Genomic DNA, 23887 nt, shown 5'->3' with positions numbered 1-23887 from the left:
TATTATCATTTTTAAATAGTTTAAAGCCACATTGCTTTATGGTATTGTTTAGCTCTTCTCACAATTTATACTTTGTTACTTGGTTTTTTACAACCTGGTGTATAGTTTATCAACATAAAGACTTTGCATTAATGATTTGCTTGAGTTCTCATGAATGCTCTTTGGGCCTCTCGAAAACCAGAAATCGAAGTGTGGAATAGACACATGTATTCCCATAGCTAAGTATGTGAACCCACTCCTGCTGTACCAGCCTATAAGGAGCAATGGACATGGCCACTTCCCAAATCTCTGGATTCTAGATTTATAAAATGTCAAAATCACTTAGTCCTAATATCTCATGTTCTCTTGTAGACAAACAGAGCAGAAAAACAAAAACAAAACAAAAAATAAACTTGCTGCTTTCTTTTGTAAACATTTGTTGTGACATACGATTTGGCCTAGCAGTCATTTTGCACTTATATTCTGAATAGAATCTTTTGACAATGGGACTCACCAAAGGAATTTTATTTTACTGCTAGCCCTAAGTTCTCAAAGTTCTCGATACTGCTACAAGAACAATTTCAGGATAGAGTCAAGAACTATCATGGTATTTTTTAATTGCTTGGCATCTTATGCTAATCCTTCTATCTGTATTATTAATAAAGCCTATTTTTTTAATTTTTAAAAAGTTTATTCATTTTTGAGAGACAGAGAGAGACAGAGCATGAGCGGGGGAGGGGCAGAAAGAGAGGGAGACACAGAATCTGAAACAGGCTCCAGGCTCTGAGCTGTCATCACAGAGCCCGACGCGGGGCTCGAATTCACAAACTGCGAGATCCTGACCTGAGCCAAAGTCCGACGCTCAACCAACTGAGCCACCCACGTGCCCCAAGCCTATTTGTTTTTTAATGTCCTCATCAATATCGTTTTATGTGCTAGTGTTCTTAGCCCAAGACCAAATAAATTGCTGCCTTATGTATGTTCCCTAATACTTTTATAACCACTATTATATTACCTATCTGTTTTTATACAATCATTTGCTTATATTTCTGGAAGTTAATAGACCCATTCTATATTCTTTTAGTTCTATGTCTCCTACAGAGCCTAGCTCAGTGCCTGCCATACAATAAGCACTGAAGAAGTAAATAAGATTCTAGACACTTCTGTGCAATAGATCATTTCCTTCACCTGGCTTCTTCCAATCTACATTGTATGTTATTCAAAATAGCATTCAGAATAATCTGATTACAGAGCATAATTCTCCCCAAGAAGTGGGGGTGTTTCCATCAGTCTTGCCCATTTTTTTTCTTGCAACGTCATTGGAGTGAGTTGAACAGGCAGCCTGATTCCACACAGAGAGCAGTCTTATCAACCTCCCACAGCCTGTGAAGCCCTCAGTGTGCCTCTGTCCTTTTCCACAAACATGAAGCTCAAATTCCCTGTGGTGGCCATCGTCTTGGAGGTTGACATGATTATTTTATTTGGATACTTTGTCGAGTATGAAACGGAGCAGATGAATCTCCAGCAACCCAACACCACCAACTCAACAAAAGTGGACAGATTTCTTGAGTTACATTCTCGTGAGTAGGCAATCTGCTTCTTATTATACATTTTGGGGTTTTTAGAATGTGAACCCATTTGGGGGACTTAGAATGTGAACTCTTTGAATTCTGTAACCACTTGAGTGCCACATTGGAACACCCTATAGAACTTATGATACTTATGAGTGCTGAGGGTATTATTATAAGTTTGTGCTGAGGTATCTGGTCCATGGCAATGGTCTCTGTAGTTAATGTGTTTGGACAGAATCTGAGACTATTAAAATATCAGCACAAGAAGGCAAAAATTAAAATAATTGGTCAATCTTTTGTGTTAACTATATCTGCTAAATGACATTAATTTCCCCTTAAATTGATCCCTAGTTTTGTAAGGTATAAAAATATCACCCACCACCCCACAAAACAACAACACAACAACAGAGTCAAAAGTAATTTTCAAGGAGAGAGTAGAAACAAAGTGAAGTATTGAGAAGGGAACATGGATTTCATGTGGGGGCCCTAAGGTATAAGAAGTGGTATTATCAATGGTATAGGAAGTAAATGGATGTACTCTGGGTTTTATAATGCTCTAAAAGGAAAGTAATTTGTTCCTTAGCAATGGGAAGAAAGTGTGAGCACCTAAAATATTTTAAAAGCAGAATCCTTCCTCCGGAATGGTAGCTGATGAAAAGAAGGTATATAGTTTCAAGTTTGACAGGGAAGGCTATGAAATAGTTAATATAACATTAATAACTACTGTTAACTGACTGCCTATTATGAGCCAGGCATATTCATTACATCATTAACCAGGCAGGGAGGTGATAATATATCCCTATTATATACATTGTATTTTTTTAATAAGGCACACATAAATTTTTTATTAATTTATTAATGATTAAATGTATTAATTTATTAAATGTTTAAAATAGTAGCAATGCTTATTAAAGTTCTATAGCATATATCTAAGCTTTTTAAAGACCATATGACATTCATTCCCTCATTGCTACATTTTTTGAGGAAGTTTATATAACAGGGAGTATTCTCATGCAGACATCATGACCTACCACTGCTAAATGACTCAGCCATATTACCGCCGGATAAAATATTTTGTGGAATAGCCCTAAAAGCTACATGATTATGGTTATACATACATATTTTTTTGTTCTACATTTTCTACATGTTTCCCTACATTTCAAATTGACTCACACAAAACTTAGGTGACAGCGTAAGTCATTAGAGAGAAGATTATTTAACATTCACTTATTAAGAAGTGTTCAAGTCAGACCCTTGGGGGTACCTGCCTCGTACTGTGTGAATTGCACCAAGTGGGGGGATTCCAGTATGGGGAAGGCTCTGCTTCTGCATGAGGAACTCAACGTGTGTTACAACAGTTCTCAGATGCAGTGTGGCAAAAGTTATGAGTTTTTCACAAATAGGTGAAGCAGAATATTAATTTATATTTTAAGTAAAGTCAATTAGATATGAGTTGATTCATCGCTTGCATCCTGCCATGCTTTTCTGCATAGTGGGGCAATACATGGTGTCACACAGCCCATCCCAAGGCACAGCCACGGAAGTCTGTGGCACATCTGAATATCATGTTTCATGTCCTGAATGACTCCATAGACACTCATTTGAGAAACAAGCTTCACTCTATGATTTTTTGGCCTTCATGGCTCCTGGCAAAGTATTGGTCACACTGCTGAAGCAAATAATTTGACAAGGAGTGAACTTCTACTGTGACTGCTAATCCTTGTTAACATATAGACAGAGCAGAGAAAAGGAGAGTTTAAGGAGAAGGCCCTTTGAGGCCTGTCAACATTTTATTAGAGATTCTGCAGACACACATCTTTAATATCTATGGGACATTAAAGCCGTGTCCATGATCGTTTTTTACGCTGTTACATTAAAATCCATTGGTCTCTCTTGCACTTTTTTTTTTGTAATTTTTTTTGTTTTGTTTTGAGAGACAGAGACAGAGCATGAGTGGGGGAGGGGCAGAGAGAGGGAGACACAGAATCTGAAGAAGGCTCCACGCTCTGAGCTGTCAGCACAGAGCCCGAAGAGGGGCTTAAACTCACGAACTCTGAGATCATGACCTGAACTGAAGTCAGACGCTGAACCTTAACCGACTGAGCCCCCCAGGTGTCCCTCTCTTGCACTTTCAGTAGAGCTTTTACCAAGGTGAGATCTTGTTATAGTGTGCATCAATCATTTGAAAAATACTCATTCACCGTTATGCAAATATTCCAAACCTGGACATATTTCATCATATAATAACAGAAGAGGATACTTGTTAATATCACCAACAGTCTCACCAGAAAACCCTTGAGAACTATCAGGAAGCTGATAAGCTCATAGTGGCAGACACAAACTCTGAAATTCTAAATTTTTTTTAAGTCAAAATGTATTCCTGGCAACAAATACTGTCGATTCTTTTCACTGAAAGGACAGCCTCCCCTCATTCATTTTTTAGACGATGTCAATACCTGTCTGAAAAACCATAGTTTATGTCAGTCTTTATTTCAAGTAAAAATAGAGTTCCATAAAAAAAAAATTGCTCATTCAGTTGGTACTCAAACAATAACAAAAGTGCCATTTTTCTGAGATGACCACATGTCTCAGCAGTGCTTTATGTACTATTGCATTTCAGCACACTCTCATACAGAATAGGAAAAGGACACGTAGAAGGAGTTCAGTAGTCAAATTAATAATTTTTGCTGCTTCATAAAAGAATTCCTAATTAAAACCTGCATTTTTGGGGTGCCTGCGTGGCTCAGTCAGTTGAGCATCTGATTCTTGATTTCACCTCAGGTCATGATGCCAGGGTCGGGGTCAAGTCCTCCACCCACCCCCCCACCCACCCCTGTCAGGCTCCACTGAGTGTATGGCCTGCTTAGGATTCTGTCCCTCTCTTTCCCTCTCCCTCTCTCCCCCTCTTCCCTGCTCCCCTACTTGCACACACTCTCTAGAAAGAAAGAAAGAAAGAAAGAAAGAAAGAAAGAAAGAAAGAAAGAAAGAAAGAAAGCTACTTTTTTTCCTGCAAGTGAGTGGTCATTAAGAATACCATGAGGTGGGTGATGGGTATTGAGGAGGGCACCTTTTGGGATGAGCACTGGGTGTTGTATGGAAACCAATTTGACAATAAGTTTCATATATTGAAAAAAAAAAAGAATACCATGAGAAGGGGTGCCTGGGTAGCTCAGTCAGTTAGAGTCTGACTTCAGCTCAGTTCATGATCTCAGAGCTCATGAGTTCAAGCCCCACATCAGGCTCTGTGCTGACAGCTCAGAGACTGGAGGCTGCTTCAGATTCTGTGTCTCCCTCTCTCTCTGTCCCACTCATGCTCTGTCTCTCTTTGTCTATCAGAAACAAATAAACATCAAAATTTTTTTAAAAAAATAAAAAAGAATCCCACGACAACCAGCACACTTTGATGCCACTGCTTTCACCCAGGCTAAAGTGCCTATAGTTTTACGTATATTTATTTCACCTTCTCTGGAAATATTAGCACACACACACACACAAAAAGCAAATTACACTGTAGAATTATCATGAAAATAGTTTTCACCTCTCAGATTCCCTAAAAGTGTCTCCAAAACCCCCAGATGTCTGCAGATCACGCTTTGGGAACCACTGAAGATATAGGTAAACTGACAAAGGATGTATGCAGCACTAGACATTATTTTATGAATTTCCATACCAGTAATGGATTAAGTACAATGATTTATTTTTAAAAATCTACATTTAAGAATGTGTTTCTATATTTATTCAGATACTATTCAGTTCATTTATTGCCAAAAGATTCAGCAAATCTAGATATGTTATAGGCAAAGAGTAACTAATTTGTGCAGTGTAAATGATTCCTAAAGAATTGCTTGCTGTTACTCTAAGTGTTACCTGGAATTGTTACTATTCCTGAATTAACATACTGTCTGTAGTTTGTAACCTAACAGTAAGATATCAGCCTCCAGTAGAACCCTGTGGGTTGCCTTTTATTGAATAGTTTTTGTGTACTGGAAAGGACTGGAAGCGATGGGCACAAATAAAACCCAAACCCTAGAAGTTAAATACCATTCCCCACTCAGAGGCGCACTGGAGAAATTGTTGGTTCAAGGTCAGGGTGAAGAAAGACAAGGTAAGCCAAGGGTGTAACAGCTAATGGGAGGATGCCAAAAGAACACAGGATCCTGTTTGAAGCAGCACCATCTAGACAAGTTGGGGATAAATAGAGAGTTAAAAATAATAATCAGATGGTAATAGTAACTCATTGAAATAAAGATAAAGGAGCAAATGGACCCATAGAAATATTCCCCAAAGCAGGTAAGGGGAGAAAGAGGAAACTCTTCCTCACAAAAGAATGCCACCTAATTAATACAAAAGGAATAATAGATATAGAAAATTATAATTTTAAAATTAAAAATGTAATAATTGATTCCAGCAATACTCTTCAAGGAATGCAAGAACCACTACGTAAAGTTACTGGAGAACACACATTTGAAAGAATTGCCCCACAGACTACTTATCCTTTACAGGGCATAAGGTACATTTATGGTGAAGAGATCTGGCAGAACAGTCTTAACCACGTGGTCAAATTTTCCATCACCAATAATAGGACAAAATTTATGCGCCACCAGGTGTGGTACAATGGGAAGTACACAGCACTATCTGTAGAATATTCTTCCCAGAATATTTAGTCTCATTCTAATTATGGCGAAACAGTCAAACAAATCCAAATTGTGGGACATTCTATGTAAAAGACAGAACAACACCACCAATAAAAAGCATGTGGGAGAACCGATCAAAAAAAGAAAAATAAAGACACATGACAAACAAACAAACAAAAAAAATGAATGACAGTTGAATGGATAATGAGTTAAAAATCCTATAAAAGAAAAATTTGGGTACAGTTGGGGAAATTTGAATATAGATACTGTATTAGATAATATTATTGTATTCATGTCATATTTCTTGGATGTGAGGATGGTGTTATGGTTATTTAGGAAACTCATGCTAAAGAGGTTGGGGGCAAAATGTCATCCTACTTTCAAAAGGCTTAGGAAAATATATATATATATATATATATATATATATATATATATATATCTGATGAGAGAGAGAGAGAGAACAAATATAGAAAATAGGAACAACTGATAAATCTAGGTGAATAGTACATAGATGTCCATTGTACTATTTTTCTAAATATTTGAAATATGTGAAATTAAAATATTTGGGAGGTGGGGAGTAAAGATGCCACCCTAAGGATACTTTCTTCTCAGAAAAGATGAGTTCAGAATATAATCCCAGTGGTTCCAAGGACTGGAACTCTAGAAGAGCAAAAAAGTTACATGCCTGGCAAACACCATGCCAGCCCTTAACCGTTAAAAAAACAAAACAAAACAAGAAAGCCACCAGTTCTAATTGACCAGCTGAACAATTTTCACCACTTGATCGAGAAAAACAATTTTTCTGAATAAGGTCCTGATGGTCCCAGTCAGACAAATTCTCAATGGTCCTTACCAGTGATCCATTTATTCCTGCTTATCTGAGGCATTTCCTGAAAAGGTACAGGTGCCAGACTTTCTGCTGGGGTCTGTTAGCCACATCATGATTACTGCCTTCACACTTGGATTCACTTTCTCTTGAAAGAGTGCCTTATTGGCAGTGCTTGCTCAATACTCTATTTGAATAAATGGCATGCGAGCACTTAGAATCACAAAACAAACACATAAGCAAAGAAAATAAGATAAGGGAGGTATGCGCCATGTTATAGCTGTGACCAGTAACACTGTGCAGACGATCTGGTTCTTGAAGGGTGTATAGAAGTTTGTCATGTAAAGAAGTGTTGGGTTTGGGATGGAGAGGACATTCGAGGCAACAGCCATATGTAGGAAATAGAAGGAAAGGAGGGGTCTGATTCATTCATTTGGTGCTAGTGGTGGTAGAAAGTGAGTTGGAATCATCGGTTGTATTTTAAACATGTTGAGTTATCAGAGCTTGCAAGATATCCTAACACAAGATAAAGGTGGATGTAAAACAGAACAAAAATATCAGACATTGTCACATTTACTGGGGAGACAAAAATCACACTCTACTGAGAATATGTGATTCAGACAAGTCTTGGCAATTCTTAAAACCTGTTGGAAGACTTTACAAAAGTTCAATCTCCTTTTCTTCTACAGAGAATACTTTATTCCTTTGATGGCCTTCTTACAACATAGAACTAATCTCATGGCCCTCCCTCCAGTCCCCACCCACAAAATCTTAGAGCAGGATAAAAGGTAATACATAATCCTAATTGTTTATAGCTCTTTCTTATCCATACTTTTTATACAGAATCATGATGTCAAGAATTTTCACAACTTTGTGAGCTCTCTATAGCAACTTAAATAATACATGAGGTTCTTAAGCCCCCTTGTGGCGAAAAGCAAGAATAAGCTTTGAGGGGAAAAAAAAACCATCTGAGCACACAGTTAATATATATGGTCACTTAATACTTCAAAAACCAAACAGGTTCATGTTAGTTGACCATTGCCCATCAACATGTCTTGTAAAGCCCCAATCCCAAAGTTTTCTGGGTATATATGAGATGAGGGTGGTCAGCCAAAACACTGGCATAGGTGAAATAGTCATCAATCTGCCTTATCCAACTAGGACTGCACAGCATTCTTCTCTCTGGTGCAGGCTACCCCAGGAAAAGGCTGTGACCTTGACAAGAATATTTTCCATAGAGAATTGAGAGCTTAAGACTCTCATGTAGCAGGACTCCCTACATCCAGGGAAATGGAAAAATAAGTTATCCATGTCTAAAGGAGGTATCTGGGCAGCGTATCACAGCATCTCCTACAGCAGACAAACCTGAGTGCCATCGTCTCCCAACCTCAAACACACTGTCTCCTGAGCCTAATGGTAGGACAGAGGTAGAAAGAGCCAAAGGGTAGTAACATGTCTCTGAGAGCCTGGGAGGCCAACACTCTGCCTTCATTATTTTCCTGTTAATCCCTACAGTGCACAATGCATAGAGGAATTGGTGGAGTCAGGCCTGGATTCAAATTTTAAGCCCACCCTTCAGACGAATTAATTGGATTCTAACATCAGTTTCCTCTGAGATATATTTTTTAGGAATGTCCTCTCTCATGCCTATTTTCACTTAAACCCCTGGCCACAATGATTAATGTTTTCTTTTTGTCTCTCTGTTTTTATATTTGTGCCCAATTTGACCTCAGTTTGCTTTGTGTATCTATTAGGTTGAACCACAAGAAATTGCCAATACTTTAATCATTTTCATTGATAATTTTAATGCAAAAATTTCCATTTCATGGGATTCAACCAAATGCATGTCTCGCTAATGAAGCTATCCCTTTCTTGAGGGAAAAGCCTATGTTTCCACTATCTCATATTTGATCATATGTTTTATTTGTTTTTGATCCTATGTTTTATTTATATAGTGCTCTACTGCACACTCCTTCCCACACAGGTTATCTCACACAGAGTTCTCTGTGAAACAGGGCCTTTTCAGTATTGCAGATGAAAATACTGAAGCTCAGAGAGAGTAAGTGACTTGCCCAAGGTCACACAATCATGTAATAGAACTGGGGGACCTTAGCTTACATTTCCAAACACTAAGTAAAGTATTTGCTCCTCGAGAGGATACAGCATTTTTTTTTTTGCTTTGGCTTAGAAAGTGCTAACAAAGACATTATCATACTGGACTTCAACAATAATCTGGTACTATTATACAGATTTGATCATTGGAGACTGAAGCTCATTCATTTAGTCATTATTGCCTCTTATCTTATAGGCAGATTTTTATGCCAAATCCTGGAGAGCAAAAGATGAATATGTTCTAATCCCTTCAGTCAAGAAACTCAAAATCTGGTACAGGATATAAACACCTCATCAAGGAACTCTTACAGGGTGATGCATGCCAAATATATGCTAACACAGTGTGGCAAATGTTAAAGTTGAAGTATGTACAGAATGCTGTGTGGAAGAGGAAATATTAGTTTTCCCTGGGAGTACTAGGAAGGTCTGCAAGAGGGGGTGATGTTTGCATTGTTCTGTGCAAAGTTTCCCTCAGGTAGAAAGGAATGGAAAACTCTTCAGGGAGAGGATGAAAGGCACACGGGTATGAGAGCACATAGTATTCCAAGAAAAACTTGAATAGTTACCCAAGGTTTCATGATTGATAAGGAGCCAAGCTGGCACTGAGACCCAGCCTTTGGCTGCCCAGTTAATGCTGTCTCTTTGCAGTGTTTTACGTAAAGGATATAAAATTTAATAAATGGGGTATTTCATGATGTAACATTTTCTTATTTCTCCCTTAATGCAGAATTTTTTTCCGATACTTTTTTTTTTTTTGCAGTGTTCCAAGATGTACATGTAATGATATTTGTTGGGTTTGGCTTCCTCATGATCTTCCTGAAAAATTATGGCTTCAGTAGTGTGGGCATCAATCTACTCATTGCTGCTTTGGGCCTCCAATGGGGCACTTTTATGTGGGGGATCGTGCACAACCATGGACAGAAAATTCACATTGGAATCAAAAAGTGAGCATCCCTTATTTTTCAACCATTGTGTTTTCAGAGCAATTGTTTCTCTGCTTAGTCTCTTGTCAGTAAGCCTCTGAACCAGCTGGCACATTGTCCCCCTTAGACAAGAGAAGAATATTGGGATCCTAGGATGCGAATCAACACCTTGCTGTACTGAGCAGGGTCATACATTCGTGTCTATATCTTCTCCAGTTTGACTTTAAAGATAAGATAAATCCCCTTTCATAAAAACATTATCCCTTCCATCTCAGCTACAGGGGGCAAAAATCCTCCATTAGCTACTTTTCTATATTTACAATTTGAAAGGTAAACACTGTAGAAAGTAATTCATGTATCAGATTAACAAAAATAAAGGAAAACCTCAGTGAGATCAAGAACAGGTAGGTCAAAATAAAGGAAACATTGTAGCAGCTAGAGAGCATGGAAGATGGAAAGTGGAGTGTGTGAAAGGGTGCCTGGGAGGAGTGCCTGATGGGAAGCAGTAGGGGAGCAGGGCTTGCACTCTGGATAAAATGGTGCTATAGTAAATCCCAACTCTCAGTTTTATGTAGGGTGTGCCTTATTCTTCAATGTATTCTTTCCTTTTTTTCCCTTAGCATGATAAATGGAGACCTCAGTACAGCCACAGTCTTGATTTCTTTTGGAGCTGTCCTGGGAAAAATAAGTCCAACCCAAATGCTGGCCATGACAATACTAGAAATTGCTGCCTTTGTTGGCAATGAATACCTGGTTGGTGAGATATTTAAGGTAAGGATTAGAGGATTTATACTTACTAGCTTTGGACATCAGTTCTGGTTACACCTAATGAATGTCCACTCTACATAGGGACAAACATCAGTGAGCATGATAGCACAGCAAGTATAATTACACCCATCACTTATTCAAGTGCCTATCATAAACCAGGAGTCTCATCAACATTGCCTCATTTCACTGTCACCGCCACACTATAACCTGGGTATTATTAGTTGTTACAAATTACAACTAATCATCACAGATACTGAAAAACTGTCCCAAATATGGATTTAAACCCAGATTTTTCTAACTCCACAACTCTATTTATTACATTATATTTCCTATCAATGATCAATTCCTATTTATATTTCAACTACTAGGTGACCTTGCCCTTCCTAAGACTTTTGTTAACGCCTAAATTTTTCCCCTACCTTTAAAAGCTCATTGATTCCCCCTAAGAACAGTCAGTAGAATACTTCTGGGCACTCTCCAGTACTGAACATTTAATTGAACAGCAAATAATTTTTTAAATTTTTATTTAAATTCCAGTTAGGGTGGCTCAGTTGGTTGAGCGTCTGACTCTTGACTTTGACTCAGGTCATGGAATCAAGCCCTGTGTCAGGCGTATGGAACCTGTTTAGGATTCTCTGTCTCTTTTCCTCCCTCTGCTCCCTCCCCTGCTCGTGCTCTCTCTCTCTCTCCCTAAAATAAAAACAACAACAACAACAAAAACCACAAAACAAAACAAAACAAAACAAAACTCCAGTTGTTTAACATATAGTATAATTTTAGTTCCAGGTATACAATATAGTGATTCAACACTTCTGTACAACACCTGGTGCTCATCAGCAAATGCTCTTCTTAATCCCCATCAGTTATTTAACCCATCCCCCCCCATCCAACTCCCCTCTCAACAGAAAATATTTTTGACAACTTTCCAGGTGTCATGTGATTGTGATGACAGACAAAACAGTGAAGATCCCTGTCCTTTTTTTTTCAACGTTTATTTATTTTTGGGACAGAGAGAGACAGAGCATGAACGAGGGAGGGGCAGAGAGAGAGGGAGACACAGAATCGGAAACAGGCTCCAGGCTCTGAGCTATCAGCCCAGAGCCTGACGCGGGGCTCGAACTCACGGACCACGAGATCGTGACCTGGCTAAGGTCGGACGCTTAACCGACTGTGCCACCCAGGTGCCCCAAAGATCCCTGTCTTTATAGGGTTTACAGTCCAGTGAGAGAGACAGACATCAAATAGAAAATCATGCATGACCCACTCACCTATAGGCACATGCATACACACACACACACAGACACACACACACACACACACACATATACACAAATATTATTATAAATTGCAATACATGCTATGAAAAATAAGTAGAGGGGGCTATGAGACAGCATAACTGGAAGACCTAATTTAGTGGAATCAAGGAAGACCTCTCTGAGAAAGTGACAGTTAAACTGGACCTGAAAGGTACATAGGAGTTTATCAACTATGAAAGTCTTACATAAATTAATAAATGTGTATCATTTTCCTACCTTAATTGTACTTAATAAGTATAATAAGAGCTAAGCAGCAGGTTTGGCACTCTAAACTTTCCCTCTAGGAACAGGAGAATGTAGAAAATTTGGTCAAATTCATACAGTGTCCTCAAGAGGGAACTAAATAGATTGCTTCAAGTGAATCTTGGACCTTATCTGGCTTTCATGTCATCATATAACAGAGTGAAAACATATGGGGAAGACTCAGGCTTTTTAAAGCTTCAAGTCTTTGAATTGCAATGAAATGAGCTTTAACTATAATGTCAAATGAATGCAAAAACCTGTTTGTTTGGTTTTTTTTGAAACAAGTGCAGTGCATAGTTACTTCACTAAGAATTCCCTAACCTGGAGAAGTAACCTAAAATGAATGGAGTGTCCACAAAGACCTACAACTTTACAAACATGGTCTCACTAAGTCTCACCATAGCTATATTAGCTGGGTAATATTTCCCACTTTACAGAAGCAGAGATCCAGAGAAATATGGTAATTTGTCTAAAGTCACATCGCAAGGAAGTACCTGACCTAGGATTGAAAGTCAGTTCTGCGTGTCTCCAAAGCCTGTATTTTTTTAAATTTCATTGTCCTGTTTTATCCTCCTTTCATTGACTTGTATTTTCTTCTAATTTTTTTAAAATTATTGTTTAACCAATGAAGCAGTCCTTTCATTGACTCTCCTCCCGAAGTGAGACTCAATCTCACCTCTAATAACGTGCATGTTTTGGTCCTCAGGCCTCTGACATCGGAGCATCAATGACCATCCATGCTTTTGGGGCATACTTTGGCTTGGCGGTAGCAGGCATCCTGTATCAACCAAGCTTGAGAAAGGGGCACGAGATGGAGAAGTCTGCGTACCACTCAGATCTGTTTGCCATGATTGGTGAGTAGAGGTGGACTCGCCTGATTCAGTTCCCAAGGCAAACTGCCTCCCTGCGACTGTCTTCCATTTCCAGAATTAATATCCCTTTTTGTGGTTTCCGCAGGAACTCTTTTCCTGTGGATGTTTTGGCCCAGCTTTAATTCAGTCATCGCTGAAACTGGAGAGAAACAGTACATGGCCATCGTAAATACATACTTCTCTCTTGTCGCCTGTGTGCTCACAGCCTATGCATTTTCCAGCCTTGTTGAAAAGAGAGGCAGGCTTGATATGGTAAGGGCAGATTAACCACCATGGAAGTTTCGCTAAGTGATGTTGACGATTGCTCGGATGCGCAGGTCATGTCTGCATCGCTGCTGGGCCGCCGCAGGAAATCACAACACGGGAAACCTTGCAGAATATTTTGAAAAGAACACGCATTTGTTTCTTCATCAAATTTGTGTTGTGGCAAATCAAAAAAACTGTCCTCAAGGAACTGACAATCTATTAGGGAATATAGTCATGCAAAAATCAAAGATTTGAGACATATTTCTTTAGTGATAGAGTTGACTGTCTCCAAGGTCTTAGAAAATTTTCCTTAGAAACAGGACTTGCCAAAAGTAGAAAAAGAGAATGAGGGAGGAGGAGGTTGCAAGTTGATTCTGTTTTCCTAAGCTGCAAATGTCCCTCTCAAAGGAACAACAACTAATGACAAGGTAGGATCCTGAGTAGGACCCTGGAAAAGGAAAAGGACACTAATGGGAATATTGGTGACATTCAAATAAGACTTTTAATAGTACTCTATCAATGCTAATTTCCTGGTTTCATGATTATGTAAGATGTTAACATTAGGGGAAACTGGGTGAGGGATATATGGAAAATGCAGTACTTTTGCAACTATTACATGAGTCTAAAATTACTTCAAAACAAAACATTTTTTAAGATCCTCCCAAGTTGGTCTCTTGAGTTTTTGACCTATGACCTAGAGAAATGTCAGTTAGGGAGTAATCTGCACATCAGCGGCTCTTCTTTTCCAGCCTCAGGGAAGAAAAGGATATTGTAATTTCTTCAGGCATAGCTAAGGACATGGATTTCAATGCTGTACAAATTGTTTAATGAAAGAAAATTAAAAACAAAAGAAAAGAAAAAAAAACACACACGCACAGCTCAGTCCTGCTCTTTTAAAACACTGATGAACTTTCCTCCTTAGGCAGATCAGTGAGAAGATAATCTTTCTGATGAATTCTGGTAAAAGGAAATTGGTCACTCTTTCCACCATATTTAAAGGTTCTCAGCACGGTGACACGTGTGAAAGCTGTTGTCTTTCATGTACAATGTGCACATTTTGGTGTCTCTATATTCCTTGAGTGTTGGAATATCATGGACTCTGCAAAGCACACAGCACCCACAGACCTCTTTTGGTTCATGATAACCACAGAGGCATCCCCCAAACTGAATAAATAGATATAACACTGCTAGAATAATTGCACGACACTCCCAAGCCTCCCACTACAACCTCTTTTGTTTTTCAAGTCCCTCCCCAAACTTGTCTCACTAACCAGATCACTCAAGCACTACCAAGGAACCCCAGCAAGAAAGGTATCAAACAGCTGCTTGGAAGAAAGGCCTTCTGTAATTACAAAGAACCCTATTTTTAGAAAAGAATCCATAGCCCTTTGAACTGAAGAATGTGCCATGGAGTCCATCCAACCCTGGATACATTCCTTCATTCCTTCTGAAGTCTCCTTCGTTCAGCTCACTCCATTCGTGTTTCTGTGCTCCATGCAGGTTCACATTCAGAACGCAACCCTTGCTGGAGGAGTTGCTGTGGGCACCTGTGCGGACATGAAGATCCACCCGTATGGTTCTATGATCATTGGGAGCATTGCAGGAATTGTCTCTGTGTTTGGGTTCAAGTTCCTGACTGTAAGTATGACAAGTGCTCTTAGTCAGACTTTGATCTGCACCATCATCTTCTGACATCCCACCAATAGAGAAAAGCTGGGAAAATTCCTTTCATCAGCATCTCTCCTTATTTCAGGGTCATTTCCCTTCCTGTCAGAAGTACCACTCACATTTCCGTGTACAATGGTTTCTGCTGTCCTCTGACTTCTTCTGTGTAGCAGGAAAGAATTTGATATCAATTATTTATAAATTAGTGTGAATTGAATGTTAAGTACTTGTGTTACTTTCCTCAGGGCAGTTCCATTCAAGTTTTTGTTGTTGATGATGTTTGTTTGTTTTTGCATAATGAAGGACTCTGTGTCCTTTGAAGGGGATTTTGGATATCAGTAGGTAAGAAGGAGAAAGAGTTGAAATCACTCACTTCAAATCCATCTACTAAAAACTGACATGAGTAGTTTTGCCACCAATGTATTCAGACTCTTTGACTTAAGTGGGATTTAGATATGGATGGCAAACTGGGCTATAGTAACATTTTCCTGCCTTGTCACTGCCTTCAGTTATAAAACTCTGTATGTCTAACAAAATAACAAAACTTCCTCTTTTTACAATTTTAGCCATTTTTTACCACTAAACTGAGGATCCATGATACATGTGGTGTTCATAACCTGCATGGCTTACCTGGTGTGGTAGGAGGCCTCGCAAGCATTGTGGCGATAGCCTTGGGAGCATCTAAGACGTGAGTTAAAGAATGGGTTTTCCTGCACCCTGAGGTTGATGATTTTTTTTTTTTTTGCTTTTGGTTTTGGTTTTGGTTATCTGTTTATTTTGAGAGAGAGAGTGAGCAGGGGGAGGGCAGAGAGAGAGACAGACAGAGGGAGAGAGAGAATCCCAAGCAGACTCTGTGCTGTCAGTGCAGAGCTTGACTTGGGACTTGATTTCACGAACCATGAGATCATGACCTGAGCCAAAATCAAGAGTCAGACACTTAACTGACTGAGCCACCCAGATTTTCCAGGTCTGATGTTTTATCTCACTCTTGGAGGAATCTGGTAATGAGACAGCTTTTACTTTACCAATCCAGTCCACAGTTCGTAAGTATTGTCCATACTGAAGCAAAAGAGACACAATTGAGAGAATAGAATTGTAAGGGAAGATGGTCTTAACTTAATGTTATTAACATTGGTTGGTTGGTTGGTTGGTTGGTTTTACTTAACAGTGTTATTTTAAATTGTTCTACCATAGGCAAGTGTCTTCTAGCAAATTTGGCAATTTGATAATCACAGAATACAGTAGGCTTGCTCTTTTAGTTGCTCTCACCAAAATGAAGGAGGGGGCATCTGTGATGAGCTGAGCTGCCATTTCATATAATCAACACATAGAAGAATGAATTCACATAATGTAGAAAGCAGCTGGATCTGGAGAATCAGGAAGACTGGCACATGGCTCAGGCTTTGCTATCGACTAATTATGGGGCCTTACAACTCACTCAGCCTCTGTGGTTCTCAATTTCCTCTTCTATAAAATGAGAGAATCATAGTATTTAGTCTCTAAGATCTCTTCTAACTCTAAACAGACCTAGATTCTTCCCAAAAGGGGCATAGGGTTTAAATGGCTGGAGGAAGAACAATTATCAGTCAAATCCAAGACAGTAAAAGTGATGTCATAAGCCATCAGTTGTCACTTTTAGGCAACAAGATTGGAACAGTTTGATATGAATGTTATCGATGCAAAACAGGTAGGAAGATCACACAGTCCAGATCACTCAGAGATTAAGTAAGGAAGAATCAAAATGCTTGATTTTTAAAGCCAATTGAAAGCATGAAGATAAGGTGAATATGTTTGAAAATGTATCAAAGTGACTCCTGACTAGAGCTGAATAATTTGAAAAGAAAAATTTCTTTAATTTTAACAGATTAAAATTCAACTCTGTTGAGACCAGTAATGACAAATATTTGAAAAATTAGTTTAATCACATTTACTACTCAACAGAAATTTGCTTCTACTTTCATGTGTATGGTTGACCCCTTTCTTCTGTTTGTTTTCTTTTTTTGCCCCTTTTGAAAATTTGGAGAACGACCCCAGAATTATCCATATTTTTTTGCAGCTCTCTCCAGGACCTAACATCTGTGGAGACTAAATGCAAACATATTTTAATGCAAATCAAACACGATAAACACATGAGTCCATGAGCTCAACTCCTAAATGCTCTAGTGTATAAACACTGCAAACACTCTTAAGATGTCGCTCATGGGGCGCCTGGGTGGCGCAGTCGGTTGGGCGTCCGACTTCAGCCAGGTCACGATCTCGCGGTCTGTGAGTTCGAGCCCCGCGTCGGGCTCTGGGCTGATGGCTCAGAGCCTGGAGCCTGTTTCCGATTCTGTGTCTCCCTCTCTCTCTGCCCCTCCCCCGTTCATGCTCTGTCTCTCTCTGTCCCAAAAATAAATAAACGTTGAAAAAAAAAAAAATTTAAAAAAAAAAAAAGATGTCGCTCATGATTAGACATAAAGGAATTCTTGAGCATCATGCTTGTACCAGTTCCATGGATGTAATAAAACAAGACTATCTGGCTCTCACAGGCTGGGTCTTGCTGGGTGGCCAAATTTGGGGAAGGTTCCATGGTTGAGAGTCTAGTGCTTCGGTATTCAGGTTTGGCAACCACTTCTCAATGTACTCAGGGGGATTTGGTGGTGGGGGGAGAGGGGAAAGCGGAGGGGTTGGATGATGAGCCTTGGAAGGTCTATTCACGTGGGTGAAATCCACATACATCTTTCCTGGGTGAAATTCACATACATCTCACACACCAGACAAAATATTTTGGCCAAGACCCAAGACTATTTACTCAGATGTTTCTATTCAGAATATTAAAATGCAAATCAGGTTTCTTGGTAAGCATTGAATAAGAAGTAAGTATTCTTAATGTTTATTTACTTTTGAGAGAAAGAGAGAGAGAGAGAGAGAGAGAGAGAGACCAAGCATGAGTGAGGTAAGGGCAGAGAGAGAGGGAGACACAGAATCTGAAGCAGGCTCCAGGGTCCATGCTGTCAGCACAGAGCCTGATGTGGGGCTCGAACTCACGAACTGTGAGATTACGACCTGAGCTGAAGTTGGATGCTTAGCCAACTGAGCCACCCAGGTGTCCCAGAAGTAAGTATTCTTAAGGGACATCTGCGAACATTATGGCAGCCTAATTCTAATAATGCTCTTAATGCTTATTTTCCAAGCCCATGTAATCTTGGAAATCTTTTCATCAAAAAATACTTTTTAATACCTTGGAAAAGATTTTGGCAAGTTCTGATAAAATTAACAGGCAGTTTACAAAAGAAAAACATCAAATGAATAAATATTTATTAAATATTCAACCTCACTAGTAATCAAAGAAATGCAAATTAACACAAGTTACTAATTTTTCAGTTACCAAATTGAAAGATTAAATGAATGATGATACTGAATGGTGGCTAAAGTAGAATAATGGGGATTTTAATTATGCATTTTTCTATTTGGAAAAGCCCTTAAGAAGTATATAAATTTTTACTAATAATTTCATTTTACTAATAATTTCATTTCTAATTATTTTAGGGAAATTATTGGACAAATTCATAAGCATTTCATAAGAGGATGTGTTCTCATGGCATTTTTAAAAATATGAAACATTGGAAACAACCCAAGTATCTAAACTATAGAGCGATAATTACAGTACATTTTTACAGTGTAGTACTTGGTAGCAATTGAAATTATGATCCAGGTCTACATTTACTGACATCAAAGGGCACTGAAGATTTAATGGCAAAATCAGTTTTATTTTTTTTTAAGTTTATTTATTTATTTTGAGAGAGAGAGAGCATTCACACACACATGTGAGCAGGGAAGGGGCAGAGTGAGAGGGAGAGAAGAATCCCAAGCAGGCTCACTGCTGTCAGAAGGGAGCCCAATATGGGGCTTGATTCCATGAATTGTGAAATCATGACCTGAGCTGAAATCCAGAGTTGGATACTTAATAGACTGAGCAACCCAAGTGTCCTGGGAAAATCAATATTACAACATGATTGCATTTTGTAAAAATATATGTTTATATTTTACATTTTTGTTGTGACTAAGATTTGAGGGAAATTAAATTTTTTTCTTCATTTTCTGGATTAATGGTTTCTCATGTTTTTACAATGGTCTCATATTTTTACATTTTTTTTACATAGTAGAAAAAATTTAAACACTTCAAATGAAGAGAAAAAACGAAATCTGAGTTTAGTGCCTTCTGTCCTTTGGATGATGATGAAACACCAAGATACTCTCATTTTCCAAATGTTTACTTTCCCATAAACACTCATTCAGTCCTTCAACAGCTATTTATGAATTGCCTGCTAAGAGTGAGGTACTGTGCTAAAAGGATATTCACACTCCTCGTCCTTTTGTCACTCATATAACAACCTTATGCACTTCAATAGCTTTTTATTACATTCTTCCATTCCCAAAAATTATGAGGTATTTTTTTTTACTAATTTTATTTTAAGGTAACTACATCTAAGATGACTTACAGAGGTTTTTTTTTTACTGTATTCAATGAGTTGTCTCTATGATATATGCTAAAATTAACTTTTCTGATTTTATTGATTTTTTTCAAACTTTTCTTTTTTAGTTTATTTATTTTGAGGGAGGGAGGGAGAGAGAAAGAGAGAAAGAGAAGGGGAAGCACAGAGATAGAAGGAAAGAGAGAATCCTAAGCAGGCTCCTTGATGTCAGCACTGAGCCCAATGAGGGATTCCAACTCACCAACCATGAGATCATTACCTGAGCTGAAACCAAGAGTTAGATCTTAACCCACTGAGCCACCCAGGAGCCCCTGATTATTGATTTTTTAAATTTAATTACAATTGTTTCTTTTGGGATGGGGTGGGGAAAGATGGAAACTCATGTTGTACATTATTCCATCCTCAGTGCCTAAAAGAGAATGTGGCACAGAGTGAGTACTCAATAAATATTTGTTGAATGAATTGGATTGAGCATCAAAACCTGGTACTATATTTTTAGAAAATATTAAACTCTTTCTAAGTTAGATCTTTTCATCCCTCCTAAAGGGAAAGGTAATTTTTCTTATGTGCTTATAAGGACTTTTTAACATTGCTCAAGAATTTCAAAGAAAATGAAAATAGGAAATAAAAAAAAAATTGTAACAAACATTTGTTTGCTGGTGTAATGCTGCCCTCTGGCCTGAAGATGGCTAGCATCCATTCCCTCAGAAAATGAGATTTGCTAGTTGGTAGCCTGGAAAAACAACATTCTTCTTTTCTTTTGTCTTCCTAGGTCTACCATGGCCATGCAGGCAGCTGCTCTAGGTTCTTCCATCGGAACAGCAGTTGTTGGAGGGCTGATCACAGGTTAAGATGAAAAGAAAACACTCCCATGTACCTCATGCTATCCGCATAATAGATAATAAACATATCGAGTGGTAAATTTGAAAATGTTCTAAACTCTGACAGTAAAGTAATCGTGAATCATATAAGCTCAAGGGGATGATTGTATAACTAGAAATATATATATATATATACATATATATATATATATATGTATATGTATATGTATACATTTAAGATTTTATTTTTTTCAATAATCTTTACACCCAGCCTGGGGCTCAAACTCAATCCTGAGACTCAGAGTCTCTACTGACAGGTAGAGCCAGGCAGGTGCCCCTTATCTCACTATTTTTATTACCTATGCAAATAGGTTTTCCTCTTCAGCATCATAATGTGACTTTTTTTCTCCCTCTTCTCACAGGTTTAATTCTCAAGTTCATTGTCCGTGGACAACCATCTGAGAGGAACTTCTTTGATGATTCTGTTTATTGGGAGGTACTGAACAGTGTTCTTTTTTTTTTTTTTTTTAATTTATTTTTTTTTTCAATGTTTTATTTATTTTTGAGACAGAGAGAGACAGAGCATGAACGGGGGAGGGGCAGAAAGAGAGGGAGACACAGAATCAGAAACAGGCTCCAGGCTCTGAGCCATCAGCCCAGAGCCTGGCGGGGCTCGAACTCACGGACCGCGAGATCGTGACCTGGCTGAAGTCGGACGCTTAACCGACTAAGCCACCCAGGCGCCCCTTTTTTAATTTAAACTTGAGGTAGTTAACACACAGTACAATATTGGTTTCAGAAGCAGAATTCAGTGATTCATCACTTACATACAACACCCAGTGCTCATCACAAGTGCTCTCCTTAATGCCTATCACCCATCTAGCCCATTTCCCACCCACCTTCCTGCAAAACCCTTAGTTTGTTCTTTATCCTTAAGAGTCTTTTATGGTTTGTTTCCTTTTCTTCTCTTACCCTCTCCCTAACTGCCCTCACCTTCCTATAGTTCCATGCTGCATCAATGGATAGGGCATGTGACCCTTGATCAAGGGGTTGTGAGTCCAAGCTCCACATTGGGCAGAGGTCTCATTTACCAAACAAAGAAGTCAACCAGATTTAATATAACTTAAAAAAAATGCATGTTGTTTCTTCATTATTTAATTGTGGAAACTGTTTTTAAGAAATCAAGAATTTACCCTCTTAGGAAGACTTACACACACAAGTTTTTATTCCTAAATGTGATGATCCAATGATTGGATAACTGAAGTTTGTTTGTTTTTTTAAATTATTTTTTAGTGTTTATTTATTTTTGAGACAGAGAGAGACAGAGCATGAATGGGGGGAGGGTCAGAGAGACAGGGAGACACAGAATCTGAAACAGGCTCCAGGCTCTGAGCTGTCAGCACAGAGCCCGACACAGGGCTCGAACTCACTGACTGTGAGATCATGACCTGAGCCGAAGTCAGACCCCTAACAGACTGAGCCACCCAGGCGCCCCTGGATAATTGAAGTTTATCCCAACGGTTTAATGAAAACTGTGGTGGGGTTTACATTTCTTACTTTTTTCTTTACAAAAGTTGATATTTTGAATAAGATACCAGGAAGATGTGTTTTGGTTTCCACTATTGGTTAAATTGCCTGAAAATCTTTAATAGTAGGATTTTTGAGACTCCCAAAATGCTGCTCTTAGGAAGAATCAACCAAATTTAGATTTTCCTTCTTGATTTCTTTCTCATGGAATTCAGGAATCAAATCTAGGAAAGCTATCTTGCTCCCTGCTACAGTGTTCTAATTAAGGATGTAAGTGATGACTATATTAGTGAACGTTTTGTTCAACAGAAGCCTAAATGTCTGTCTGGCATCCTTTTGATAAAATTGGATAAACTGCCTATTTATAGAGAGAAGTTGAGACAATGTGTCCAGGCAGATAAAATCAGAAGTTATGGTCTTTTCCGAAGCAGAAAGGACATGAAGAAAAGACAGAACATAGTTGGCCAATATCCTTTGCTCCTCTGAGAGCAGTAAAAAGCTCCTCATAAAAATAATATGAATCCTAAACAGTGGCATTAGATTCTATACCATATATAAGAGTGGTCAAAAGCAGGTAGAATATGGAAGGTCAAAGAATCTCATGAGAGGTTTTATGAATAACAAAACATCAGCCCCCTTCTATCCTCCAGTGTCTACTCATTACTCCATTCACATTTCCCCCAAATTATTTCCTGCACAGCTGAAGAGTGATAGATATTTTGATGTCTTCAGTGGGACTTTCAGGGATAACAGGTTTGGGAAAAAGAATGCAGCCAGGGTGAGTGGGATAAATGTTTTTGTTCTTTTATTTTTCCCCAATGCAAACAATTTTTATCCCCAATTCTTTGTAAGCTTGGATAATAATTACAGAATATACCTCTGTTTCAGTACTAACCTCTGAGAGCCCAAAGTGAAAGAAATTAGTGCCCTAACCTTGTTTTCTTTAAATGTCCTCAAGGTCAGCAAACAAGACAATCATCAGCACATGTGACAAACACAACCATCCGGAACCTAAAGACCAAACACCTCCTGTGCCCCAGCTTCCTTTTCCATTATCTAGAATCGTGTTTAAATTTTTTAAAAGGCAGCATCCAACAAGAACATTGAACAGAATGGATAGGTCCTGAGCCCCAAATGTCCACTGTAAAAATTCTTCACACAGATTGGTGCTATCTCTTGATACTCAATGATTGTTTAGTTGGAAGGATGTGGCTTATGAAACAGATGTTCAAATGGATTCTCTTTAGGACTCCCAGACTACTTCTGCCAGTGGGTTGGTATAGGGTGAAATTCCATGTATACTCTTGTATATATTTTTTTCCAATAGAGGTAAATTTACAAAGAAATCAACACACTCTGATTATGTAAGATTCTTAATATGCATACTATGTCTTCAATCCCAAAATTGTAAAACTGAAGCCAATAATATAACATATAATAAATCTATATAAGAAATATGAAAGAAAAGTATTGTGTAAAGCAAGAATATAATTGTTTTGGTGGTGCTTTTTGATTTAAAAATAGTCTAGTTAGTAATGTTATGTCTTTGCTTGAATTCTTGTCCTAAATTCCTTTTGCATGTTTACTATTTGCAACAAGAGCTCAAATGCTATCTGACCAAAGTCTATTTTGTATAAAATTCCAATAAATTAAATGTTATTTTATTATAAATTAAAACATTGTCTTTGGCTCTCCTTTCTTTGGTGTTTGGAATTCATTTTAGTAACAAGCACACACACACATGCACACACACTCTCCTCATATTTAATCCATATTCAATTCAAATAAATTATTACCATATATTTACTATAAAATAATCAAGTTAATGTCTCACATTATAGGGTAGTTTTTAAAGAACTAAGTTTTAGAAAAGGTAACTTACATAGTCATATAAAACCATTTTTCTTTA

At 38.3% G+C, this 23887-nt stretch overlaps 1 protein-coding gene across 1 annotated transcript; it reads left to right on the top strand.

Annotated features, from left to right (window-relative positions):
- The first annotated feature begins 1331 nt into the window (after window positions 1–1331).
- Window positions 1332–23655, top strand: RHAG (Rh associated glycoprotein). The gene is made up of 10 exons (XM_043591631.1): window positions 1332–1559; window positions 9883–10066; window positions 10666–10816; window positions 13079–13226; window positions 13330–13496; window positions 14991–15128; window positions 15722–15843; window positions 20403–20476; window positions 20874–20947; window positions 22937–23655. The coding sequence occupies exons 1-10, from the start codon at window positions 1403–1405 to the stop codon at window positions 22967–22969; spliced, it is 1248 nt and encodes a 415-aa protein (XP_043447566.1). The 5' UTR covers window positions 1332–1402; the 3' UTR covers window positions 22970–23655.
- Window positions 23656–23887: the final 232 nt, after the last annotated feature.

The sequence above is a fragment of the Prionailurus bengalensis genome, chromosome B2 (assembly GCF_016509475.1).
Source record: "Prionailurus bengalensis isolate Pbe53 chromosome B2, Fcat_Pben_1.1_paternal_pri, whole genome shotgun sequence".
Classification (NCBI taxonomy): domain Eukaryota; kingdom Metazoa; phylum Chordata; class Mammalia; order Carnivora; family Felidae; genus Prionailurus; species Prionailurus bengalensis.
This window is presented reverse-complemented; position numbering and strand designations above follow the sequence as displayed.

Coding starts and splice junctions, on each gene's coding strand:
- RHAG (XM_043591631.1), top strand. CDS start 1,403: ATGAAGCTCAAATTCCCTGTGGTGGCCATCGTCTTGGAGGTTGACATG. Junction 13,497..14,990: donor AGAGAGGCAGGCTTGATATG/GTAAGGGCAGAT, acceptor TGCTCCATGCAG/GTTCACATTCAGAACGCAAC. Junction 15,844..20,402: donor GCCTTGGGAGCATCTAAGAC/GTGAGTTAAAGA, acceptor TTGTCTTCCTAG/GTCTACCATGGCCATGCAGG.